Source organism: Erinaceus europaeus, chromosome 8 (genome assembly GCF_950295315.1).
Source record: "Erinaceus europaeus chromosome 8, mEriEur2.1, whole genome shotgun sequence".
Taxonomy (NCBI): Eukaryota; Metazoa; Chordata; class Mammalia; order Eulipotyphla; family Erinaceidae; genus Erinaceus; species Erinaceus europaeus.
In genome coordinates, this window is record NC_080169.1 from 18,767,300 (window position 1) to 18,791,756 (window position 24,457).

General features: G+C 38.8%; 1 protein-coding gene across 2 annotated transcripts in view; it reads right to left on the minus strand.

Moving 5' to 3' along the window:
- The window catches only part of NIPAL2 (NIPA like domain containing 2), a 104,982-nt gene that overhangs the window by 59,529 nt on the left and 20,996 nt on the right, over nt 1–24,457 (minus strand). For both annotated transcript variants that reach the window (XM_060195994.1, XM_007532333.3), the window contains exons 2-3: nt 21,920–21,988; nt 19,928–20,099 (exon numbers count right to left, since the gene is read on the minus strand). In XM_060195994.1, coding sequence (XP_060051977.1) covers nt 19,928–20,099; nt 21,920–21,988 — 241 coding nt within the window. The remainder of the gene's footprint in view (nt 1–19,927; nt 20,100–21,919; nt 21,989–24,457) is intronic.

Here is a 24,457-nt window from a genome sequence, read left to right on the forward strand (position 1 = left end):
GACCTGCCAAAACAAAACAAAAACATTAACTTTTTCTAGGTCTTTGCCTGCGCCTCTCTCTCTCTCTCTATCTATCTCTCTGTCTCTCTCTCTCTCTCTCTCCACCAGGGTTATTGCTGGGGCTCAGTTCCTGCATAATGAATTTATCAACCCTTTGCCTCCACCCCCCCCCTTAAAAATATAGACAGATATTGACAGGGAGGGGAAGACAGATACTTGCAGCACTGCTCACGAAGCCCCCCCCACACACACACAGATTGGAACCAGGGGCTTGTAATAGTAGTATGTGAGCTCCATTTTTCAGTGAAAATACAGGGAAAAAATCATTTCTCATTTAGAGAAAAATCACAGCTAACATGTTACTGTTTTCTTTTGAACTGAGATAAAGTTGGCAAGTCTAACTTCACCTCTTATTAGATTGTGAACTTGCTGCCACATGAGCCAGTATCCCTCTTCTACTGCCCATTTATTTCCCTCTAGTTAAACTAAAGCTGTAATGCAAATTTCTCTTCTCAGTTTCTTCAGTTACTCTTTTACAATTTGCCACTTCATTAAAAATTCTTCATAGATGTGATTTTAATTAAATCAGTTAAATTTGGATCTATTTTGTCTTTCGGCAATTTACTTAAAATAAAGTTTAAAAATTCATACCAGAAATTCTCATTCGAGATATAATAGAATCCTCATATATTTTCTTCATTTTTGTAAAACCTGGCTCTCTCTCATTCATGTTGTTATATCCTTGCAAACTTCTCTTGGCCAGGTGATAGATATGGGGGTTTCACAACAATAAAGGAACATTAGAAATGTCCCCCACCTCTATGAAAACCTTTATTAGAGTCATCAAACAAGTAAATGCAGTAAAAACTTAAGGTTAACTTAGATCACACTAAAACCCTAGATCTATTTCCTCCCTAATTTGAGGCCAGGTCCCATAAACGTAATGCCGGTTTGGATATAACAAATGGTATTCAAAGTTTTAACAACTGGAAAAAAGCCTAAGCTTGTCAGATAAAGAAAAGACTACAAAATCTGGATAAGGGCAAGAGACTGGCTCACTTAATGATGGCCTTTTTAGTCCATACCAGGCCACCCATTATTTGGGGCTCTGGTCAGGAAATCCTTGGATTTCCCCATAGGCAATATGGGCTTACACCTCTAATAGAGCCCTCACTTTACCATCACTGGTCACTTCCATCAGGAACATCATCATAAGACCTCTTGTCGGTCTCTCCAGGACCTTTCCTTCACTATAAAGTAGCAATGGTAGGGACTGCCCCACTCTCCAAAGGGAGTCTGGGTCAGCCTACTCTGCCACTACAGAAGGATTGGTCCTGAAATTAGTGCAGCCTAGAATATTCCCAGCTGTGACCATGGCTGTGAGTTCAGACTCACAGGAACTCAGAGGCTACACAGGCTTCTGTTCTAAATATGTATATATAAGAGACCTGGGTCAGACTGATGGGATAAACAGATTATTTGTATTTATATACTTTGGGAGCTACTCTCTGCCCTAACCCAGCTTTCTTAGCCCTATTCTCTACTCTGACACTACCTTCCCAGACAATATTTTTAGTCCACCTGCATGTTAGCTATCAAGCTCCAGCAAAAATTACTAAAGTCATGGAAGAAAACACTAAAAATAGACATCTATGCTTCTCTCCACCCAAAAATCCCTAACTTCATATGCTCTATTCCGACTTTTTGGCTCCTGTTTATTAAACATTTTGGTTCTGCTTTATATCTTACTGCCTTTTAGCCACCAAGTTGTAGAAGCTCCTATGATTTCATCCTGACTTCCTAGGCAGACCTCACCAATGTGTTCCAAAGCCTCATCTCCCCAGAGTGCTACCCAGCTAGGGAAAAATAGAAATAGGTTGGGGGTATGGATTGACCTGCCAATGCCTATGTCCAGTGAGAAACAATTACGGAAGCCAGACTTTCCACCTTCTGCACCCCATAAAGAATTTTGGTTCATACACCCAGAGGGGGAAGGGGGAGATGACCACAGTCATCTTTCCAGTTGAGGGCTCTGAACTCCAATTCCATCAGGACTGAGAGAGGCATTTGGCAGTAGTAATAGGTGTCGATGTGCCTTAGAAAGAGAGGGCAGGACTATAGGGGAAGATGGACAAGTATGTAATATAGTTATAGAAGTAATAGTCAACTCTTATCTGTGACCTTAGGAGAACTAATGCAGTTTCCAATGGAGGGAATGGGGACACAGAATTATCTCCGTTATCTTTTGTAAATCAATATTAAATTACTAATAAAAATAAAATGCAGAAAGAGAGAGAAATGTCCACCAGGCATATATTTAATTGAGTGGTGTACCTTTAAAGCACTAAAGCAGGATTTTCTCTAGATAAGCTGATGTGCAGACACACAGTCTATGAAACTAAGAACTGAATTTAGGAGAGGTATGAAAATGCACAATATTTGTTAATTTCAGATATAGGCCAAAATAGTTCAGGGAAATTCATTTCACATGTTATAGCAGTATAAAAGACACAAAAACTAAGCCCCATTCCAATCATCATCAAACTTTCTATCTAACTAGTTAAAGAATGTTTTGAAGTAAAGAGAGATGAATCGGCAATAAAAACAAACAAAAAAAAAACCCAAAACATGTCAGAGCTAATAATGAAAATATATAAAGAACTCAATAAACTCAGTAACAAAGAAATAAACCACCCCATTGAAAAATGAAAGAATGGAACAGATACTTTTCCAAAGAAGACATTAAGATGGTTAATAGGCAGATGAAAAAATGCTCAAAATAAGGGAGGAGTATCTGGAGGACACCTAAGGAAGTCAGGTAATGTTACTCTTATCTGAGAGAGAGGAGATAAAAGAAAATTGTAATAGGTATGGTATAGCTTAGAGAGGAAGTATAGGCAGGGCCTAAGAAGTAAATAAAAATGGGCATCAGCATCCTAGTGGGGCCAATCATCTCTGCCCAACTCACCAACATACTCTTCAAGGTATATCTTTTCATTTTCCTGATCAAAAGGTTAAAATATCAGAGGTTGGGGAATGGGGAACTCTATGAGGAACTGAATTGGGGGAAAGCTTTTAACAATGAAATAAAATCACTAATTTGAATCTTATAAATACAAAAAAAAAGTCATGGGACATATACTCAGTGTAGTACTAGTCTGTATTAAACAACAACAACAACAGGGTGCTGGGCAGTAGTGCAGCGGGTTAAGCACACACGACACAAAACACAAGGGCAGGCATAAGGATCCCAGTTCAAGCCCCCAGGTCCCCACCAGCAGGGGAGTCAACTTGCAAGCAGTGAAGCAGGTCTACAGGTGTCTATCTTTCTCTTCTCCTCTCTCTTCCCCTCCTCTCTCGATTTCTCTCTGTCCTATCCAACAATAACAGCTATGACAACAATAACAACTACAACAAGTGCAACAACAAGGGGACAAAATGGGAAACATGGCCTACAGGAGCAGTGGATTTGTAGTGCAGGCACCGAACCCTAGCAGGCAAAAAACAAAACAAAACAAAAAAACCAAAAACAAAACCAAAAAAACAAAACAACAACAGCAACAACAAAACCCTATAATATGTCCTTTGGGACTAACTGAATAGGACTGGCAGTGATTAGTGAATTAAATAAGGAAGTAGAGGACAACTACGGGATGATTTCACTTGTAAGTGGAATACAGAGAATCGAATCATATGAATTTGGAAAAATATATATAGAGAGAGAGGGGAAAAGGAGAGAGATTTAACCCATATCTATGGCAGTGGCTGCTGGAGGGGATTTGAGGGCAGACAACTTTGGTGGTGGGAGTGGTTTGGAATTATACCCCTGTTAGCTTAGAATCTTATAAATCACTAATAAAAACATGAGGAGGAAGAAGTAAACTTAAGGAGCTTTATTAAAAACATGCTCAAAACCAAATCAAGTCAATAATGAGATACCATCTCACTCCTGTGAGAATGGCCTATATCAAAAAGCACAGAAACAACAAGTGTTGGTGAGGATGTGGCAAGAAGGGAACCCTTCTATACTGTTGCTGGTAATGCAAATTACTGCAGTCCCCATAGAAAACAATTTGAAAATTCCTAACAACACCAGAAATCTACCTACTATATGTCCCAGCAATTCCTCTCCTCGGCTTCTATCCAAAGAACACAAAAATGTCTATTCAAAAAGATCTGTGCACACCCATGTTCACGGCAATTTATAATAACCAACATTTGAAAACAAGTCAAGTATCCAACAACACATGGCTAATTAAAGAAGTTGTGGTATATATACAAAATAGAATACTACACAGCTATCAGAACCAATGACATATTCTCCTATACTACAACATAGACGGAACTAGAGGAAACCAAGCTGAGCAAAATAAGCCAGAAGAAGTATAAATACTGGATGCTATTACTTCAGAGATAGGATCTAAGAAATAAAGCAAAGAACAATCTAGGGCAAGTCTCCAATGAATGATAGTCTATCACAGCAGGCTCAGGGACTAGGAAGGTGAAGGAATGAACACTAAGGGATGGTTGGAGACCAAGTCCCTATGGTGGAACTTGTACAGATGAACTGTACAGATACCAATCTTGGGGAAATATGGAAATGTACCCTCCCTTGTGACAACTAAAATCCTATGAATCAACATGTCCTCAGTAAAGTGATATTGGAGCTGAAAAAAATGTACCACATAGCAAATGTATTTTTCATAATAATAAATTTTGAGATGACAATTCCACAGAAAGGATTCTAGTAAGAAGGGAGACAGAAGCATAGCCAAGATGGCTGACTAGTAGGGTCTTTTTTTCTTTGCTTCTGCAATAACAGCAATAGTACAATTGCTATTACACAAAAACCCTACACAAATATAGGCTTAGACCTCAGACATTCTCCCACAATATGGGACAAAATCTCAGCATCCAGGCGGTGTGGACACAGAAAACCATTTTCATCAAAGGATTGAAAAAAAAAACTGATAGTGAGATTAAAGACACAATTGGGAAATGATCCATAACTATGGAATTTTAATTGAACAAGCAAGGGTAGAAAGCTGAATGCAAATACTAACAGCTCAACTCTATTAAATTTTGTGCCTATAACTTTATAACAGAAAACAAGGCAAATAGAAAGTATAATCCACAAGGGAGTTGCAGCAGAAGACACTGGACAGCAAGGCAACTCTGAAGAAGCAATATTAGAATTCAGTTTTTGTTTTTTTCCTTCTATACAGACAGGGAGACAGTGAGAGAGGGACTACAGCTCTAAAACTTCCTGCAATGTCATGGGGACTAGGCTTGAACCTGGGTCATGCACATAACAAAGCCACACACTATCCAAGTGAACCCTAGAATTCAGTTTATAGCAACAGACCCTGGGGGCAGAATAGAGAGAAGCATTCCATTTATAGGGTGTTGCTTGCCAGAGTCTGTTTCCAGTTAACCTGCTGTACATATACAATTTTAAATTTCTGGTTGCTGCCCAGATTGGTGAAACCTTGGTGCTATATCCTCAGACAAGCACTTGTGATCACCTAGGTCCACTTAAACACAAAACTCTGGCTCTGGTACTCTCATGGGACATCAAAAAGAATACCAAAACAAAATAATTATTCATGCTGATGAACCAAAGCAGAAACTTGAAGAAAACCCAACAGCACTATCTGCATAACCTCCCTGAAGAGGACATTAAAACTCGGTCTTAAAGATCCTCACTAAAATGAAAAGTTCAATGGAAGAAAACTTCCACAAAGTCAGAGAGTATGAGAAAAGTCATAATAGAGATCAGACTAAAGAATACAGTAGTATATATATAATAAAGGAATCCATCCATCAGCAAAAAGACAAAAGCCAAAGATCAAATTGATGTGCTAGAGCATAGAGTAGAGGAAACCATCATGAAACCCACCAAAAAAAAAAGAAGTAAAACAAAACAAACAAACAAAAGAACATGTAAGAGTTATGGAACTATAGTGAAGGAACAACATTCACATCATAGGAGTTTCAGAAGGAGGAGAGGGAGAGAGAGAGAGAGAGAGAGAGAAAGGGTTATATTTCTTACTTGAAGAAATATCAGCCAAGAATTTTCCCAAATTGAAGGCAATAGGCCCTGAGGCCTAGGCACTTCTAAGAGTTCCATGAAAAATAAATAAATCCAAACTTAAAGTTCATCAAGGCATAACAATCATAGTTGGCAAAGGTCAAAGAAAAAGACAAGACTATTAAAAGCAGCTAGAGGAAAACAAAGAGTAACCTGTATGGAAGATATCTATATCTATATATCTATATATAGATATAGATATATATAGATCCATCAGATTTCTCAACAGAAACTCTATAGGCTAGAAAAGACTGGCTATACATATTCAAAATTTTGACTACAAAAGATACTCACCTTAGAATAACCTAGGTTATAAGTCAGATTTGAAGGAGTGGTGACTTTTTCAGTTAAACAACTTTTAAAGGAATTCACTACCACTAAACTATCCTACAAGTAATATCAAAGGGATTTATACAGAAGGAAAATGTTGAACATGATTTTTATGTGGAGAAAATGAAATAAAGCAAGGCAGTAAAAGTCAAATGAAGATAAGCTTTGGTCTCAGATTACAGAAGTAAGATCTCATCAACAGGGATTTGGGTTGTGGATTTCAGGGGTGAAAGGGGTATAATGGACTTTGACAGATGGATATCAGTACTCTAGTAGTGGGTGTGATGTGGTAACACTTTTTTATGGCAACACATTTTTCATAGGTGACAAATTATACTTGTAAAATATTTACAGACCAACTTTCACCTTATGTTTTCTCCATAAAATATTACCCCCCAAAGAAGTGGAGGAGGGGGAGAAGAAATTCTAAATACCAGCAGTAAAAACACGCATAGGCTTATAAACCAAAGCCACTATCAAAACAGAGGCTGGGCCATGGCAAACCTATTAAAGCAAACACATTACCGAGTGCAAAGACTAATCCCCTTCTGCGGGGAGGGAAGCTTCATGAGTGCTGAAGCAGCACTGCAGGCGTCTCTCTCTTTTCCTTTCTTTTTAAAAATTATTTATTTACTTATTATTGGATAGAGACAGAGAGAAAATTGAGGAGGGAGGGGGAGATTGACAGAGACAGACACGTGAAACTTTCCCCCTGCAGGAGGGGGCCAAGGGCTTGTGCACTGTAATGTGTGCGCTTAACCAGGTACACCAATGCCTGGCCCCTCTCTTTTCCTATTTTCCCTTTCTCTTGTACCTTGTCCAATTTCTTTTTTAATAATTAATAAAGGAAGAGCATGGGATAAGAGGTAGGACACTAGCTAAAGCATCAGACTCTCAAGCACGAGGTGCGAAGTTGGAACCCTGGCACTGCATGTGCGAAAGTGGTACTCTCGTTCTTTCTCTCTGTCAATAATAAGTATGTATAATAAAGAAAGAAGATGCTGTGGAATTAAGAAATTATAGGAAACATCATCTACTCCAGGCCTTAGACTTTGGCACTGAGAAATAAATGGTAGCCCAAAGTGGCTGTTTATTCACTGACTTATTTATATTACAATACTTATGTCAGAATTGGAGCCAGAAATGTATTTCCTACTTTTCAATCCAGAGCTCCTTCTTCAGTCCATCCCATTTCCTCCCACGAGGTAACAAAGACATCATTTCCCCTCTGCTCTTGCTAAGTCAGTTTTCTGGATAATTTCATTTTCAGAAGTAACAGGGGAAATACTATGTAGGACATAATTTTATAGCTAATAACAAAAGGACATATTTAGTAATAATATATTGGAAATACACTGTGTCACAGACAGACTATGACCCACATAGTCAACGACTGCCACCTCTCCAGATTCAAAGGAGGTCTCGAAACTTTACATCAGGCTCAACCTGACGCTGTTGACTGGCTACAAAAGAAGGGCAAACGCTAGAAGAAGAAGAAAGCTATAAAAGTTATCAGTTTTATAAAATGTAAATAGGCTACTTTTATTTTCTAAAAGAATTTATATTTCATATGCATTTTTATGCCCTTTTTGTTTTAAGAAACCAAGAGATTTTCTATAAAATTCTTAGATAAAGGAATGAGTCTTTCAGTTGTATTTATCTAGAAAAGTAATAAAAAAAAAGAACATTCTATTATAGCATATATACTTGCAACATTTATCTTGCAAGACATGGTTAAAATGAGAGCTGTGCTGAGCAAAAAGTCAGTATCTGAGCAACAGCTAATAACATGACTTCTAAGTAGAGTAGTAAATTTTTTAAATGAGAAGAAATAAATAAAAGGAAGTGCTTCTATGCCTTTACAGAGACCTATCAATTTTAATTCTGTCTAGTTGCTATAACAACTATGCTTAATGAACATCAAGATAGGGGGAAATATAGCAATATTTTATAGTAGTAAAAGTGTCACAATGGAAAATTTTTAAAAAATTACTTTTATTTATTTATTATTCGATAGAGACAGCCAGAAATTGAGAGGGGAGGGGGAGATAGAGAGGAAGAGAGACAGAGACACCTGCAGCCCTGCTTCACCACTCGTGAAGCTTTCCCTCTGTAGGTGAGGACCAGAAGCTTGAACCTGCATCCTTGCACACTGTGGTGTGAGCCCTTAACCAGGTGTGCCACCACCTGGCCCCAACAGAAAACTTATTAATGTTTTATTTTTTAAAAAATATATTGTGGTTCTAGCCATAACCACAGAATGAAAGCTCAGACCTACAGGGATGCAGAGGTCACATAGGCTCCTGTGCTGACTATGGGCCCCAGAGGAAATCAATGGGGTTTACAGTTAACAATATTTATGTACTTTCCCCATATTTGGGAGCTACTCTCTTCCCTGATCCAGCTTTCTAGTCTTTTTTCCCACTATACACCATCTCCCCAGACAACACCTTGGGTCCACCTGCATGTTAGCTGTCAGACTCAGGCCCTTTGGAATATACCTAAAATAGACCTAATAGCTTTTTCCAAAATGGAGATTCCCAAATCTTCATCTGCAGTAGTCTTGCCTTTAGGTTCATAATCAGTCAGCAATTTGTTCTGCTTTCTATCTTTTTTTGTATTTTTTGGAATTTTTATTTACAAAAAGGAAATACCAACAAAAAACAGAGGATAAGAGGGGTACAACTCCACACAATTTCCACCACCAGAACTCCATATCCCATCCCCTCCCCTGATAGCTTTCTTATTCTTTAACCCTCTGGGAGTATGGACCCAGGGTCATTATGGGGTGCAAAAGGTGGGAGGTCTGGCTTCTGTAATTGCTTCCCCACTGAACATGGGCATTGATTGATAGGTCAATTCATATTTCCAGCCTGTCTCTCTCTTTCCCTAGTGGGGTGGGGCTCCAGAGAAGCGGGGCTCCAAGACAAATTGGTGGGGTTGTCTGCCCCAGAAAGTCCGGTTGGCATCATGATAGCATCTGGAACCTGGTGCTGAAAAAAAGAGTTAACATACAGAGTCAAACAAATTGTTGACTACTCATGTACCTAAAAGTCTGGAATAGTTCAGATGATGAGTTGGGGGGGGTCTCCATTTTGTAGATAGTAGGCCTATTTTAGTTATATTCCAAAGGGTCCATGACTATACTAGTTTTTTTTTTCTTCTGAGCCTGACAACTGATATGCAAATGGATTAACTCTTTTTCAGCCACTAGGTTCCAGATGCTATCATGATGCCAACATGATGACTTCCCTGTGCAGATGACCCCACCAATGTATCCTTGAGCCCTGCCTCCCCAGAGCCTTGTCCCATTAGGGAAAGAGACAGATAGGCTGGGAGCATAGATTGACCTGTCAACGCCCATGTTCGGGGTGGGGGGAAGCAATTATGGAAGCCAGACTTCCCACCTTCTGTACCCCATAATGATCTGTGGTCCATACTCCCAGAGGGATAAAGAATAGGAAAGCTTTCAAGGGAGGGGATGGGATACAGAATTCTGGTGGTAGGAATTGTACTCCTCTTATCCTATGGTCTGGTCAGTATTTCCATTTTATAAATAAATAAAAAAATACAAAAAATATTGTTTATTTACTTTATAGAGACAGAGAGAAATCAAGAGGGAAGGGGAAGATAGATAAGGTGAGAGACAGACTCACCTGTAGTATTGCTTTATTGACAGTGAAATCCCTCCCCCCCCCCCCGCACAGGTGGGGACTAGGGGCTTGCGCCTGGGTTCTTGCACATGGTAGTATGTGTCCTCAACCAGGTGTGCCATCACCCAGTCCCTCATAATGGAAAATTTCAAGATCAGTAATTTTGAAAGGATTAAATTAAAACAGATTTGTAATGAAGTTTCCACAAAGTATAACTAAACTGCAGTTACTACTGAGTACTTCCTTTAGCACTTGTAGAACTGCAGAAATGTTTGACTTGAGGCAGGGACCCCCAAACCCATTTCCAGTATGGTCATCATGGGACACATGTCTATGCAGATCACTCCTCATCATGCATCTACACAGAGTTCTCTTGGACATAGGTCTACAGAGAATGTTATGGGACAGATGTCTATGCAGAAGATACCTGGACTCCTGGACACAAGCCTATGCATAGTGAGAGTGCTTTTGGATACCAGGGTTAAAGTTCATCACAAGGTTACAGTGACTTCAGATACAAACACTGGACCACAAATGATCACAACACGTTGACAAAGGTGAAAGGCAGAATACATCACACTTCAAACAGTGGTTCTGTAGGAGTGACAGCCAGTATACCATCAGTAAGGAGAAAAAAAAAGTTGCTTCTATTGTTTTCTTTTTTTTTTAATTTTATTTATTTATTTATTTACTCTTTTGTTGCCCTTGTTTAACATTGTTGTGGCTACTGATATTGTTGTTGTTGTTGGATAGGACAGAGAGAAATGGAGAGAGGAGGGGAAGACAGAGAGGGGGAGAGAAAGACAGACACCTGCAGACCTGCTTCACCACCTGTGAAGCGACTCCCCTACAGGTGGGGATCCGGGGGCTGGAACCAGGATCCTTACGCCGGTCCTTGCACTTTGCACCATATGCACTTAACTCGCTGTGCCACTGCCCGACTCCCTGCTTCTGTTTTTTTCTCTGGTACAAAAATAGTGCTTCCATAGGGCACTTGACTAGTGTACTCACTTCATTTTGACCATAATTCTGTATGGATAGGAAAGGATCTCAGCATCAGTCATAGTTGTCTGGCTCTAGTTAAGTCATCAATATGGCTATTTTCATGACTTTGTTAACATCTTTTTCTCCTCATTTATATTTTACCCTTTTAGGATCATTTCTTAAAAGACAGATTTATGATTCTTCTCTTTCAGATGTCCAGAAGGCTCTTAAGACATCTCATAGTTATACCCCTTTCCCATATTAGGGAGCTACTCTCTTCCCTGATCCAGCTTTCTGGTCCTTTTTTTCAGCCATGACATCATCTTCCAAGACAATAATTAGGATCCACCCGCATATCAGATTTCAGGATCAGGAAAAAGAAAAGAGAAAAAAAACTAATATAGCCACAGGCCCTTTGGAACATAACTAAAATATGCCTACTAGCTACGTACAGAACGGAAGACACCCTCCCCCCCTCAACTCTTCACCTGTACTATTACAGCCTTTAGGTTCATGATTAGTCAACAACTTGTTTGGCTTTATATGTTAACTCTCTTTTTAGCCACCAGGTTCCAGATGCTAGCATGAACTTCACTAAGGAAAGAGAGAGACAGGCTGGGAGTATGGATTGACCTGTCAATGCCCATGTTCAGCAGGGAAGCAATTACAGAAGCCAGACCTTCCACTTTCTGCATCCCACAATGACAAGGGTTAAAGAATAGGAAAGCTATCAGGGGAGGGGATGGGATATGGAGTTCTGGTGGTGGAAATTGTGTGGAGTTGTTATCCCTCTTATCCTATGGTTTTGACAGTGATTCCTTTTTATTAATAAATTTTAAAAAGTCAAAAAAAATTTAAAAAAAGAAAGAAATCTTAGAGTTTATTGCAATTCCTAAAGTCTGGGAGATTCTGCTCCCAGCCCTGCATTTGCTGAGTGGTCTTATGCAATTTATATTTATCTTAAGCAAATGTATGTATTTTCAATGGTGAAAATAATATGGGGAAAAATTAAGTTTTTTTTTTTAATTTTGCTACTTAAACTGCATTTTTTCAAAATCTAAAAAGACAGGCTTAACCTGAACCATAAAACTTCATTATATTTTATACAAATATGATTATGTATATATGAGATTTTATATGAGGGGCTGGGTGGTGGCGTACCTGGTTGAGTACACATGTTACAATGCACAAGGACCCAGGTTTAAGGACCCGGGTTTGAGCCCCCAGTCCCCATCTGCCGGGGGAAAGCTTTGCAAGTGGTGAAGCAGGTCTGCAGGTGTCTCTCTGTCTCGCTCCCTTTCTGTCTCCCCCTGCCCTCTTGATATCTGGCTGTCTCCATCCAGTAGATAAAGAGAATAAAAAAATTAAAAACAAGATTTTATACGATTTCATTGGAATTAAATTTTAGTTCATAATTCATAAACATAAAGGACTTCAAGTATATGTAACCCTCTAAAGAGGAAAAAGTAATGAAGGTGCTGGCTTGGTGTGATAAGGGTGGTGGACTGTAGTGATCTAGAATTCATACCACCAACTCTGAGCTGAAGTGCTACCAATTTCAACAGAAATCCAGTTTCTGCATGTTATGGTCCCATGCTGCTTCTTCTAGCTTAAACACTGGAAATCAATTAATATTCTCAGAAAGAACTGTTTGCAACAAACAAAATACTCAGTTTAGTGTGGCCACATCTAGTCTACAAATCACCAGCATGTGAATGCTGATTTAACCTGCAAATAAAATTTTCACCATGCGCACTTTCTGAACATTCAATATTTTACTTCACTCCTACGATACAAGCCAGGGTTTATAATACAGGAAAGTAGAGGACAACGACACCACATCTTCACAAACAAAGACACCAGTGATCACTTCTGTGCTTTTTGGCTATGATCGAGTATAGTACCTCTACCTAGCAGTTCAATAAAAACCGTACGCTTTGAAAATAACTTGTTTACATAATAATGCTACATACAAATCCTCACATGTAAATATCTGTCTTGAGGTTTTTGACCACTTATAGTGGTTATTTACTGTACTGCTAAAAGCAAACAAACAAACAAAAAATCACAAATGCACTTTCAAATCAGTCACAATCAAGATTCAAACACCTGGACACATTGAGCGTGCTCAGACTCCATCTGATCTAACTGTGCTGAGGTCCTGCCTGCCTCCTGTTTTCATTTTACATTCACTTAGAATTATAGGGGAAAGTCTGTCAGTTATAACATACTCTGCGGAGTAAGGATTTGAAGGTCTGATGTGATGTTTTCAAAAATGTTTCTTCTGAGTAGTTCCACCATCCGTATTGGCAGGATAAGTGTCTGGTATGACTTGAGGGTAATAAAAAGAAATTGCTGTTGTCATTTATCACAGATAACAAATTGCTCTAAAGCAATCTGCATAATTTCAAATGAGGAGACTTAACTAGATTAATAACAATTGCTCCTTTCTACATTTTTCTTGACACACTAGTGATTACACTTGAAAACACTCCAGAAAAGGAAAATGTTATAACTGACAAATTAACTTAATATTATAAATCTAATTGCATATTCCTCCACCATTAGCAATTTCTCTAGAAATGCCTTGTGACATTCTCAGGGATCAGGATGGGCTGAAAATGTATTTCAGATAGTTTTTAGGTTTCAGGAATACTTCTAGCTGAGTGTTCAAGAGCAGACATGGAATGAACACCTCAGCTTCTTTTGACTGGCTTGAACTCAGTGAGATTCCAGTCCACACCTGGAAGAATGGCTAACATCAACAAAACAGAAAATGATAAGTGTTGTCTAGAATGTGGAGAAAGAGAAACTCTGCTACACTGCTGGTGGGACTGCCAACTGGCGCAGCCATTATGGAGAATAGGATGGGGAATTCCTAAACAAATAAAAATGGAAATACCCCCAAGATGGGTCAGAGAAGGTGGGTTCATTGTTCTTAATAGCTGCATAGTATTCCATTGTGTATATATACCACAGCTTTCTCAGCCACTCATCTGTTGTTGGGCACCTGGGTTGCTTCCAGGTTTTAGCTATTATGAATTGTGCTGCTATGAACATAGGTGTACACATATCTTTTTGGTTGGGTGTTATGGAGTCCTTGGGGTATATCCCTAGGAGAGGAATTACTGGGTCATATGGAAGGTTCATGTCTAGCCTAGTGAGAGTTCTCCAGACCGCTCTAAACAGAGGTTGGACCAATTTACATTCCCATCAACACTGTAGGAGGGTTCCTTTGTCCCCACAGCCTCTAACCCAAATTCTATCACCCATCTTGGATGGAGCTAGAAGGAATTATGTTAAGTGAGCTAAGTCAGAAAGATAAAGACAAGTATGGGATGACCCCACTCATAAACAGAAGTTGAGAAAGAAGAACAGAGAGGGAATCTCAAACTTTTTAATGCACAGACCATAGGCTGAGTCTTTGATATGTTGACTCTCTTAAAAGCTTAGACCAGGGAGAACAGAAACAACTGGTGGCACAACTATATACAAATAATGTCAAAGGACATAACTTATGGTGATGGTGTGTATGATACAGTAAATCCTAACAAAGGGATATTTCAAAGTTAGCCCAATTGCCAAATAATGTGATTACAGCAATAACTATCTATTGTCTTCTTAAACCCTAAGACAGCAGGAACCTCCCGCTTCCTCTATAGAGCCTATATTTCCCCGAGTCCTGGAACCTCTAGGGTGGAGCTCACTTTCCTGCATGCTTCTCTCAATTCATACCAAATGATATTGCATATGCCAATCCCAGCCTAATCAAGGCAACAAGTACCACCTCAGCATGCTTCACTTCAGATTGTGTCCAGAGACATCAGGCGTGGAATGTCAACCATTCAGCCTCATTATTCAGGTGAGACCTTTCCTTTCATGGATTCTCTAATTTTATTCCAGGTGGTTCACTTCCTAACAAAGTCCCAAAGCCTAGATATAGACCAGGTCCCATGAGATAGAGCATATGTTCACATGTATCCATAAATTAGGGCAAAATATATATCTGAAAGCAGAAGTACACAATAGTATGCAGTGAGTCAGTATAAAGTTCATAATGAAATAGTGTCTACTTAGACTTAGATATCCTCCTTACCTACTTCCTATTACACTTCCCTCACTCACTCCAAAGCTAACCTTAGTAAAGCAAGGACTGCAAAAGCTGAATAAGGGCAAGAGACTGGCATACATTAATGATGACTCTTTAGTCACTATCAGGCCACCCCATCAGCTGGGGCCCTATTTGAGGAGTCTTGAGATTCCCAAACAGACATGATAGGCCTAGACATCAAATAAAACCCTCTCTCCACTGCTACCAGTCATCTCTATCAGGAACAACACAATAGACCCCTTTGTGGGCCCCCCATAGGGCCTTGCCCTCAACTTGGATCAACAATGGTAGAGAATGTTCCATCCTCCAAAGGGAGGCTGGACAACATACTCTATCTTCTACCTGAGGAAGATGGGTCCTAAAATTTGGGTAGCTTGGATTGTTCCTATTGATGACCCCAGAATGTGAGCTCAGATCTACAGGGATGCAGAGGTCACATAGGCTCCTAAGCTGAATATGGGCCCCAGATCACATCAAATTGATAGGGTTTACAGTCAACACCATTTATACACCTTTCTCATATTTGGGAGCTACTCTCTTCCCTGATCCAGCTTTCTGGTCCTTTTTCCAGCCATGACATCATCTCCCCAGACAATAACTTGGATCCACCTGCATAACAGATTTCAGGCCCAGGGGAAAAAAAGGAAAGAAAGGAAAAAAAAAAAAAAGACTAGTATAGCCACAGGCCCTTTGGAACATAACTAAAATATGCCTACTAGCTACCTACAGAACGGAGACCCCCCCCAACTCTTCATCTGCACTATTACAGCCTTTAGGTCCAATGTTGTAGGTGTCCTTCTCTTTCTATGTCCCCCTCCCCTCTCAGCTTCTGTCTGTTTCTATGAGAGAGAGAGAGAGAAAGAGAGAGAGAGAGAGGAAAAAAGAAGTGGAAAGGAAAAGAAAATCCTTGTGGAGACCAGGGAGTTAGCTTAGCCTATTAGAGCACCAACCTATATGACTGACACCCCAGAGGTCATACATTTAATGCTTTCCTAGTGCTTCCTACATATTAACCTGGGGTGGGGAGAACATCATGTCAATTGAAGTGACAACTAGAGCGAGAATTCTGATAATAGAAGATAGACAGCAAGTCTGTTACATTAATAGTCTTACATATAGTAGGACTAGTACATATGATTACCCACTCACTTCTGAAAAGAATAACAGTAGGAAAACAGTGTGCCACTATCAAGATCACCTATAGAAAAGTCTGCTATGAACCAGACCGTTCACTTGGACTTAAACAGTAAAATTAAAAAAAATTTATATTAATGAATTTTAAGTTTTTTGAAATGTAAGAAAATTATCTACCATGGCACATTGCAATACATTCTACTGTTTTTTGTCCCCGCACCCCCAATTCTGAGGATGGCTTGATATATTTTTTTTCCTTGTGACTGGAGCTTCAGTGCTAGAGGTAGAGAGAAAGAGAGGGATAGACACCATACCACTGAGGCTTCCTCCAGTACTACAGGGCTTCAGTGTAGTGTATTAGGGACTCCAGTCTGAGTGGCATGCATGGCAAAGCAGAGGTCTTCCCAGGTGGTCTATCTCTCTTGGCCTTGGTAGGTTTGATTTTTTTCTAGAAGTTCCCAAGAAATAATGGGGAAAATAAGAAGTTCTTGTATATAGGGGTATGAAGTCTGGGGAGTCGGGCGGCAGTGTAGCGGGTGAAAAGTGCACGTGGCGCAAAGCACAAGGACTGGTGTAAGGATCCCAGTTCGAGCCCCTGGCTTCCCACCTGCAAGGGAGGAAAAGAAGTGGTGAAGTAGGTCTGCAGGTGTCTATCTTTCTCTTCCCGTCTTCCCCTCCTCTCTCCACTTCTCTCTGTCCTATCTAATGACAATGACATCAATAACAACAACAATAAAAAAAAACAAGGGCAACAAAAGGGAATAAATAAATATTTAAAAAAATCAAAGGTATGAAGTCTGTTCTATTTTAACTATAGACACAGTCATAAGAGAAGACTGCTTTAAAAAATACTTTTGTTTCAAGTTCTCTAGAATTTTAAAAGAATGCTAGAAGAGTAGGAGTTGTTCTGGGGAAAATCTTTAATTGCCAGTGATCCTTTACACATCCAAGGCACTGGATGATGACCTAAACGCAGCTCAAAAATGCTGTGAGGATATTATTTATAAGCAGATAGTACTGTCTGCAAAGATTATAAAGCAGAAAATTGTATTTGAGTCTGTAAGTTTACTTCTTCGGATGATTTTAAATGGGCAGAGAGGGTGGTGCCTTAAAATGTTTTAAAGTGGACACATTAATTAGGACCAAGCGCAGACCAAGAAAAATGATCTGCAGCAGTAAGAAAAGGCCATCTGTCAAGGCGGTTGGCTCAGATTTGAAGATGAGTGGTCTGGCTCCTCAGGGAATGTGGGGTAGACAGGACATGATCTGAGGGGAAGGTGAAGACACTTGAGCTTGACTTTATTAATGAGAGCTCTGAGGAAGTCTCACCAAAGGAAGCAGATCCACAGGCAACTTCACTGATCATTCATCTGCACGAGATGACAGTGCTGACCCTTATGTTTGACAATGTCTGAATTCTCACTTCAGGTCCTGTGAGGCCCAGCTATATTTCTTATCTGTGACATCTCTGATCTCTACAATACATTTAGCTACATCCCTTTTTCTTTTTTCTTTTAAATATTCTTATTTTGCTTTTTTATTGGGTAGAAGTAGAGAGGAAGTGAGAGGGAAGGAGAAGAGAGAAAGTCAGAGACCTGCAGACCTGCTTCACTTCTTAGGAAGCTTCATTCCTGCTGGTGGGGACCAGAGGATTGAATCTGGATCCTTGAGCATTGTAATGTGTGTGTTTAACCTGGCTTGCCCATATTCCTCTTTCTTAAAGTAGCTAGTTGGAGTAGTTTTCTTTTCCTTGTTCCTTGATAAACAAGTTTTCCAGGACTGAAAGATTCAAAGGAAGAATTTCAATACAACATGGTGACATTCCCTGGGTATCTGATGTGCCTCAACACTTTTTTTTTTAATTAATTCCTAAAAAACTGAGCACATAGGAGAATCCAAAAATAAAACTAAGATCAGTTTTGAATATAGAATCATTATGAACATTATTACAACATTTCTTGGACAATTAGGGCCTGCAGAAGTCCCAAACTGGCAATAGAACAAGATCTTTTATCTGTTATTTCTCAGATGCTGCAAAGAAAACACCATCCAGAATGTAAATACATATATATATATATATGTGTGTGTGTGTGTGTGTATATATATATATATTTATATATGGCAAAGATAAGATATACCCAAATTGCTCATTTAATCAAAAATTAAAAATGGTAAATGATTGCATAAATTCTGTGCCTATTCAGAGAAGTAACAGCATGGTCATTTTCACAGCAATTTCTAGGAAGCTAAAGAGAAAAGGTGCTCTTTGCTAAGTATTCTACTTGTGTTCATCATAAATGTCTTTTAAATAAAATATTTCCAGTGATTAAGAAGGAGAAACTACTTTCAAAATAAAATGAAATTATCTTTGAACATACGTGATTTTAGTTTAAACTATGCTTTCTTTTGGAATACAATTTTAGGAGAAATATTAAAACCAGGATATGTGACCACATGTTATGCTTGATCAAGGTGCTACCAGACAACAATCATCAACTTGTTTCTATTTCAGTAAAGGTTCTAAATCCACAGAATTCTAGAAACATGCTGTTTCCATAGCAACAGATAAGAGTAAAGCTAAAAGATTTTATTGATTTTAATAAGCAAGGTTCAGACTGTGTTTTCCTTTTTTGTAGTAGTGACTTCTGTCCTTAAAATATTTTGTCTACAGGAACATCTATTTTCTTTCTCCTAAATGCATTTGATAAATTATAAAAATTTTGAAACTGGGATAATTATAATATTATTGTAAAATTACACATCTACAGTAACATGATAACTAAAGCTTAATTTTTTTTTAAAAAAAAAGACATTAAACAACAGAGTTGGGTTGGGGAAACAGCATAATGGTTTTTCAAAAGACTTTCATGCCCGAGGCTCCAAAGTCCTAGGTTCAATCCCCAGCACACCATAAGCCAAAGTGTACCAGGGCTGTGTTTATTTTCTGTATCTCTCTGTTATTAAAAATAAATAAATAGGGAGTTGGGCGGTAGCGCGATAGGTTAAGTGCATGTGGTGCAAAGTGCTGGTTTGAACCCTCGGCTCCCCACCTGCAGGAGAGTCGCTTCACAGGCAGTGAAGCAGGTCTGTAGGTGTCTTTCTCTTCCCGTCTCTGTCTTCCCCTCCTCTCTCCATTTCTCTCTGTCTTATCCAACAACAATAACAATAATAACTACAACAATGAAACAAGGGCAACAAAAAATGGGAATAAATAAATAAATAAAATTTTTAAAAAGTTAAAAAAAAAAATTAAATAAACCAGAGTCAACTTCAGGCATCAACGACTATAACAACATGCAATTTCAGTTTAAATACGAATTTAGAAAGCATTACAGATGTATATAATGAATTCATTAATGACTCAAAAGCACACTATCAGATTTGCTGCTACTGCTAATGTACTATGACTCAGACTGACAATTAGTTTTCTAAACACAAGTATCAGAACCATGAAATGCCAGTTTTTCAGTTTTTAATGTGACCGTACACCGATGACAGTGGATACCTGAAATTAGCCAAATTAACATGCTAATTGTGCTTGTGTTGCATAAGGCTTTCTATTTCCTACCAGTTATTCTGATATCTTAACATTTCTATATGTCAAAACACAGAAAAATGGCTCACCTGTGACAGACATGCAGCCTAATGGAGCAATGAGTGTAATGGGGGCAAAGCCATAGGCTACGAAGTTTCCTGCCTCTCCTGCGGCCATCAGCACCACTCCACCCCACCACGGGGCACTCTTGAAGTACGGCTTTGGGTTCTCCTGGTGTGCCAACCGGAGGTGGGAATATTTCTGAAAGTGAATCAGATGAAATTATTTGAACCCCATTAAAAACTTGTCTTGAAATCCTTACTTTATCTGATGAGGTTCGTCTTAAAGTGATTGAGGGAAGTGAAGCAGGGGGTAGAAGAGGCGGTGTCTAGGCCTAAGTAGGAAATACTTGATTAGGTACTTGATGGTGTCTTCTTTAGATCTTTCTACTTGTTTGCTGAACTACCTGACTTGCCTGGGTAGATGAATTCATTAATATGTCCTGTAGCCTCACCTCCCCAAAGCCTACCGCACTAAAGGAAGATAGAAACAGGCTGGGTATGTATGGATTATCCATGTCCAGTGGAGAAGCAATTACAGAAGCCAGACCTTCCACCTTCTGCACCCCATAGAGAATTTTGCCCCATACTCTCAGCAGAATAAAGAACAGGAAAGCTTCCAATGGAGGGGATTGGGATATGGAACTCTGATGTTGGGAACTGTATGGAATTGTACCTGTTATTTTATAACCTTGTTAATCATTATTAAATCACTAATAATTTTTTTAAAAAAACTTGTCTTGAACCCTGAGGGACCTATGAATTTGTGTGGGGGGCTTTTAAACATTTGTTTATTGGATAGAGACATCAAGAAATCAAAAGGGGAGGGGAGAAGGAGAGGGAGAGGGAGAGAGAAAGAGAAAGAGAGACACCTGAAGCATTGTCTCACCATTTGTGAAGCTTCTCCCTTGCAGGTGAGGGATTGAACCTGGGTCCTTATGCATGGTAATGTGTATACTCTGCCAGGTGCACCACACTACCTGGCCTTTCTGTGTCATGACTTCTGAATTCATTTGCAGATTATGATGGAGAGACTGTTATGGTATTATTTGTTTTGAACATATTGATGCTACTCGATTCACATTTATGTGACATTTTATAGTTTAAAGGACCTCTTACACATAGGATTGTTGCTTCATTCTCACTCCCTAAAAATAAGCATTATTACCACCCTAGGTAGTATATGAAGCATTTAGTGACTTTATAGTCCGCTACACTAAATTTATACTTCTTTTATAATGTAGACAAATGCCTAAATGCTTTAAAACATCAATCAACAACCAGACTTCCCCGGACAGACAACCCCACCAATGTGTCCTGGAGCTCAGCTTCCTCAGAAACCCACCCCAGAATGTGAAAGGCAAAAACGGTGAGAGAAACAGAGAGAAGGACAACAGACACCATAGAACTGCTTCACTGCTGAGCTTCCCCTTAAAGCGATGCTCCCATGTCGAAACCAGATCCTCACCCATACCCATGGTATACGCTCTACTGGGTGAGATGGCTCTCTGTCTCTGAAACATATGTGTGTGTGTGTGTGTGTGTGTGTGTGTGTGTGTGTATACATATATGTTTTATAAAGGAAGAAGCTCAAGAAGGCAAAAGTTCCCAGGAGCCATCAATATCATATTGTATACTAGATTAAACTACAAAAAATAAAGAGGGAGGGAAGGGGAGGCCAGTGGTGGTCCACCCAATGAAGTGCATGTGTTACAAGTACAACGACATGGGTTCTAGCCTCTGGTTCCCACCTGGAAAGGAAAGCTTCACAAGTGGTGAAGCAGTACTACAGATGTGTGTGTGTGTGTGTGTGTGTGTGTGTCCGCCTCTCCCCATTCCCTCTTAATTTCTCTGTCACTATCCAATAAATAAAGAAATAAAATATTGAGAAAAAAAAATCTTTGTTTTACTGCTCAAGCATGGGGTCCTGTGTTTATTTCTCAACACTGCACGTGCCAGAGTGATGTTCTGGCTTCTCCTTCACTAATTACTAAACATTTAAAAAAACAAGCTTTATCTTACCTGAATATTTAGGGAAATGCTGATTACCAAGTTTCCTAAAATAGCCAGCAACACTCCAAAAAGGTGAATCTGTAAAAGAAAATGTTCTCTTTAAATGGTGCTTAAAATAGTACAGGTAAAATATTTAATTTACTGGGTGGAAAATTTAATTTGATATATTAATTTATTTACTCAGCAAACATTTATCTAATACCCATTTGCCAAGGCCAGTTTAGTATATGAATATAGCTTCATAAGGCATTATTTTTCACCTTAGTCAAAGTAGATTTTTAGAAATTGTTCAGTCCTTTACCAAATGCTTTTTAAAATCTTTTATTTATTATTTATTGTGTAGAGACAGAGATAAATCAAGAGGGGAGGGGGAGGGGAGGTAAAGAGGGAGGAGACAGACATATCAGCAGCGCTACACTCATGAAGCACCCTCCCCACAGGTGGGGACCAGGGGCTTGAACCTGGGTCCTTGCACACTGTAATGTGTATGCTTAACCAAGTGCACCACCACCACCAGGCCCCTCAAATTCTTTACATAATTGTCCATTCACTAAAATAAAATAGTTATCAGGTTCTGACTTTGTCTCACTGAGATGCTTCTTATTTACTCTTTCTGATTATTTTCCTCAGTGATCCCTCTGACTGGAGTGTTTGTTGCCTCAAGTATGGATGATAGGACCTTTTCCAATCTCCTTTCTTCTTTGTCTTCTCTAAATTTCTTGACTGGTGTTAAGGACAGATAATGGAGTTAAAGCTTAAATCTGAGACTCAAATTAGCTATTTTCTTTCAAACCTATTTTCTAGTGGATCACCATTATTAAATCATTTCACCTCCCTGGCCTTAGTAAACTGAGAATACTGGATAACATTTTTCCCAGAAACCCCATTTACCTCTAATGTTCTATAATCTCCACTGGGGACAGACTGTTTTTCAACCTTTGCATGGTTAAGAGTCTACAATATTGCTGCAGTTGACTCCATCAAAAATAAGACTGCTATACCAGCTCCCCACATCCTTAGCTACCCAATTGTCCTTGGCGTTTTTAACATAAAAAAAGGTCCTGCTTAAGGTTTCTGGCCTGCGACATCTTCCAGTCGGACATCCTCTTGTTCATGCCATTCTGTTCACTGAGACAGGCAGATCCTTCCCTCCTTCTATGCCAGTCATAGTTCACCCATCTGACCTACTGAGGTTTTCCTCCTTAAGGTCCTCTCAGGCCACCTCAGCTCATCTTTATTTCTCAGACTCTAAGTGGTAAAAAAAAAAAAAAATCTTTTTTTTTCTTTTTTATATTGCCATGTGCTTCATAGCCTCTATAAACAGAAGGCATATTCTCTGAGGGAAGAGAATCATGTATTAGCCTTCTACTGGGACTTCTACATCATATACTGCACAAAGTTAGGGGGTTGAAAAAAACATGTAAATAATTTGAAACATTAATTATAAAAGGTTAGGAAATAGGCCCTTATATAGCCCCTTACACTGTAGGTAGTGGGGGTATTATTTGATGATTAAAGGTATAAAGGTAGATTTTTATCCAGTAGTGCAAATAAGCCACGATGCAAGAGGCCACCCTCCTCCTCTTCTTCTCTAGTACTTCCAGCTAGCTTCAAATTCCAAGGGGTTATTTGAATTTCAAATGAACGTTGCTAGCACAAGGAACCCTTTTCAGAATGCAGAATGCCATTGAAGTTTTAAAACTTTATTAAAAATATTTAAGTGAAATTTGGTATTTAAAAATATGAAGCAGAAAAGTCAAAACCTCGTTTTATAGTTGACATATAATACCCATAGTCTTTAATCAGTAAAGAATTTTCTCTTCCTAATAAATGTACTTGGCAATAATTTTGATCACCATTCTTCACGGGCAACAATTGTATCATAATACAAAGTGCTATTTCCATGCTTTAGATTTACAATTGAATGCATTTGGCACTGATGAGGAAATAAAGATTCAGAAGAAGCTTGTGATTAAATGGCTAATTATGAAAACTCTTCCATAATTATAAAAGGAAATTATTGAATAGAAATGGCTTACTTTAGAATTCCTTAAATCTTTCACTGAATAATTTAAACTGGACCAAGTGTTTAGAAATTGATGGCAAGATTTGGTAGTAATTTCTTGGACATAACATCAAAAAAGCAGTCAACAAAAGAAATAATTATAAGTTAGACCTAATCAAAATGAAAAAAAAAAAACACTTCTATGCATCAAGTGCTACCATCAACACAGCGAATAAGTAAAAACCCACAAGGAGTGAGAAAACTTTTTTTAAATCACAGAAAGATTGATATCCAGAATGTATTAATAACTCAGCACAAAAAAAAAAAAACAACTAAAAGCCTCAATTTAAAAATGGACAAAGGACTTAAGACATTTTTCTAAAGGTGTACAAATAAATGGTCAGTAAGAACAGAAAAATATGCTCAACAGCACCACCCATTAGGGAAATACAAATTAAAGCCACAGTGAGCTACCAGTTCATATTAGGGTGGCCACAAGAAAAGAAAATAGAAAATAACAAGTGTTGGTGGGAACAGAGAAA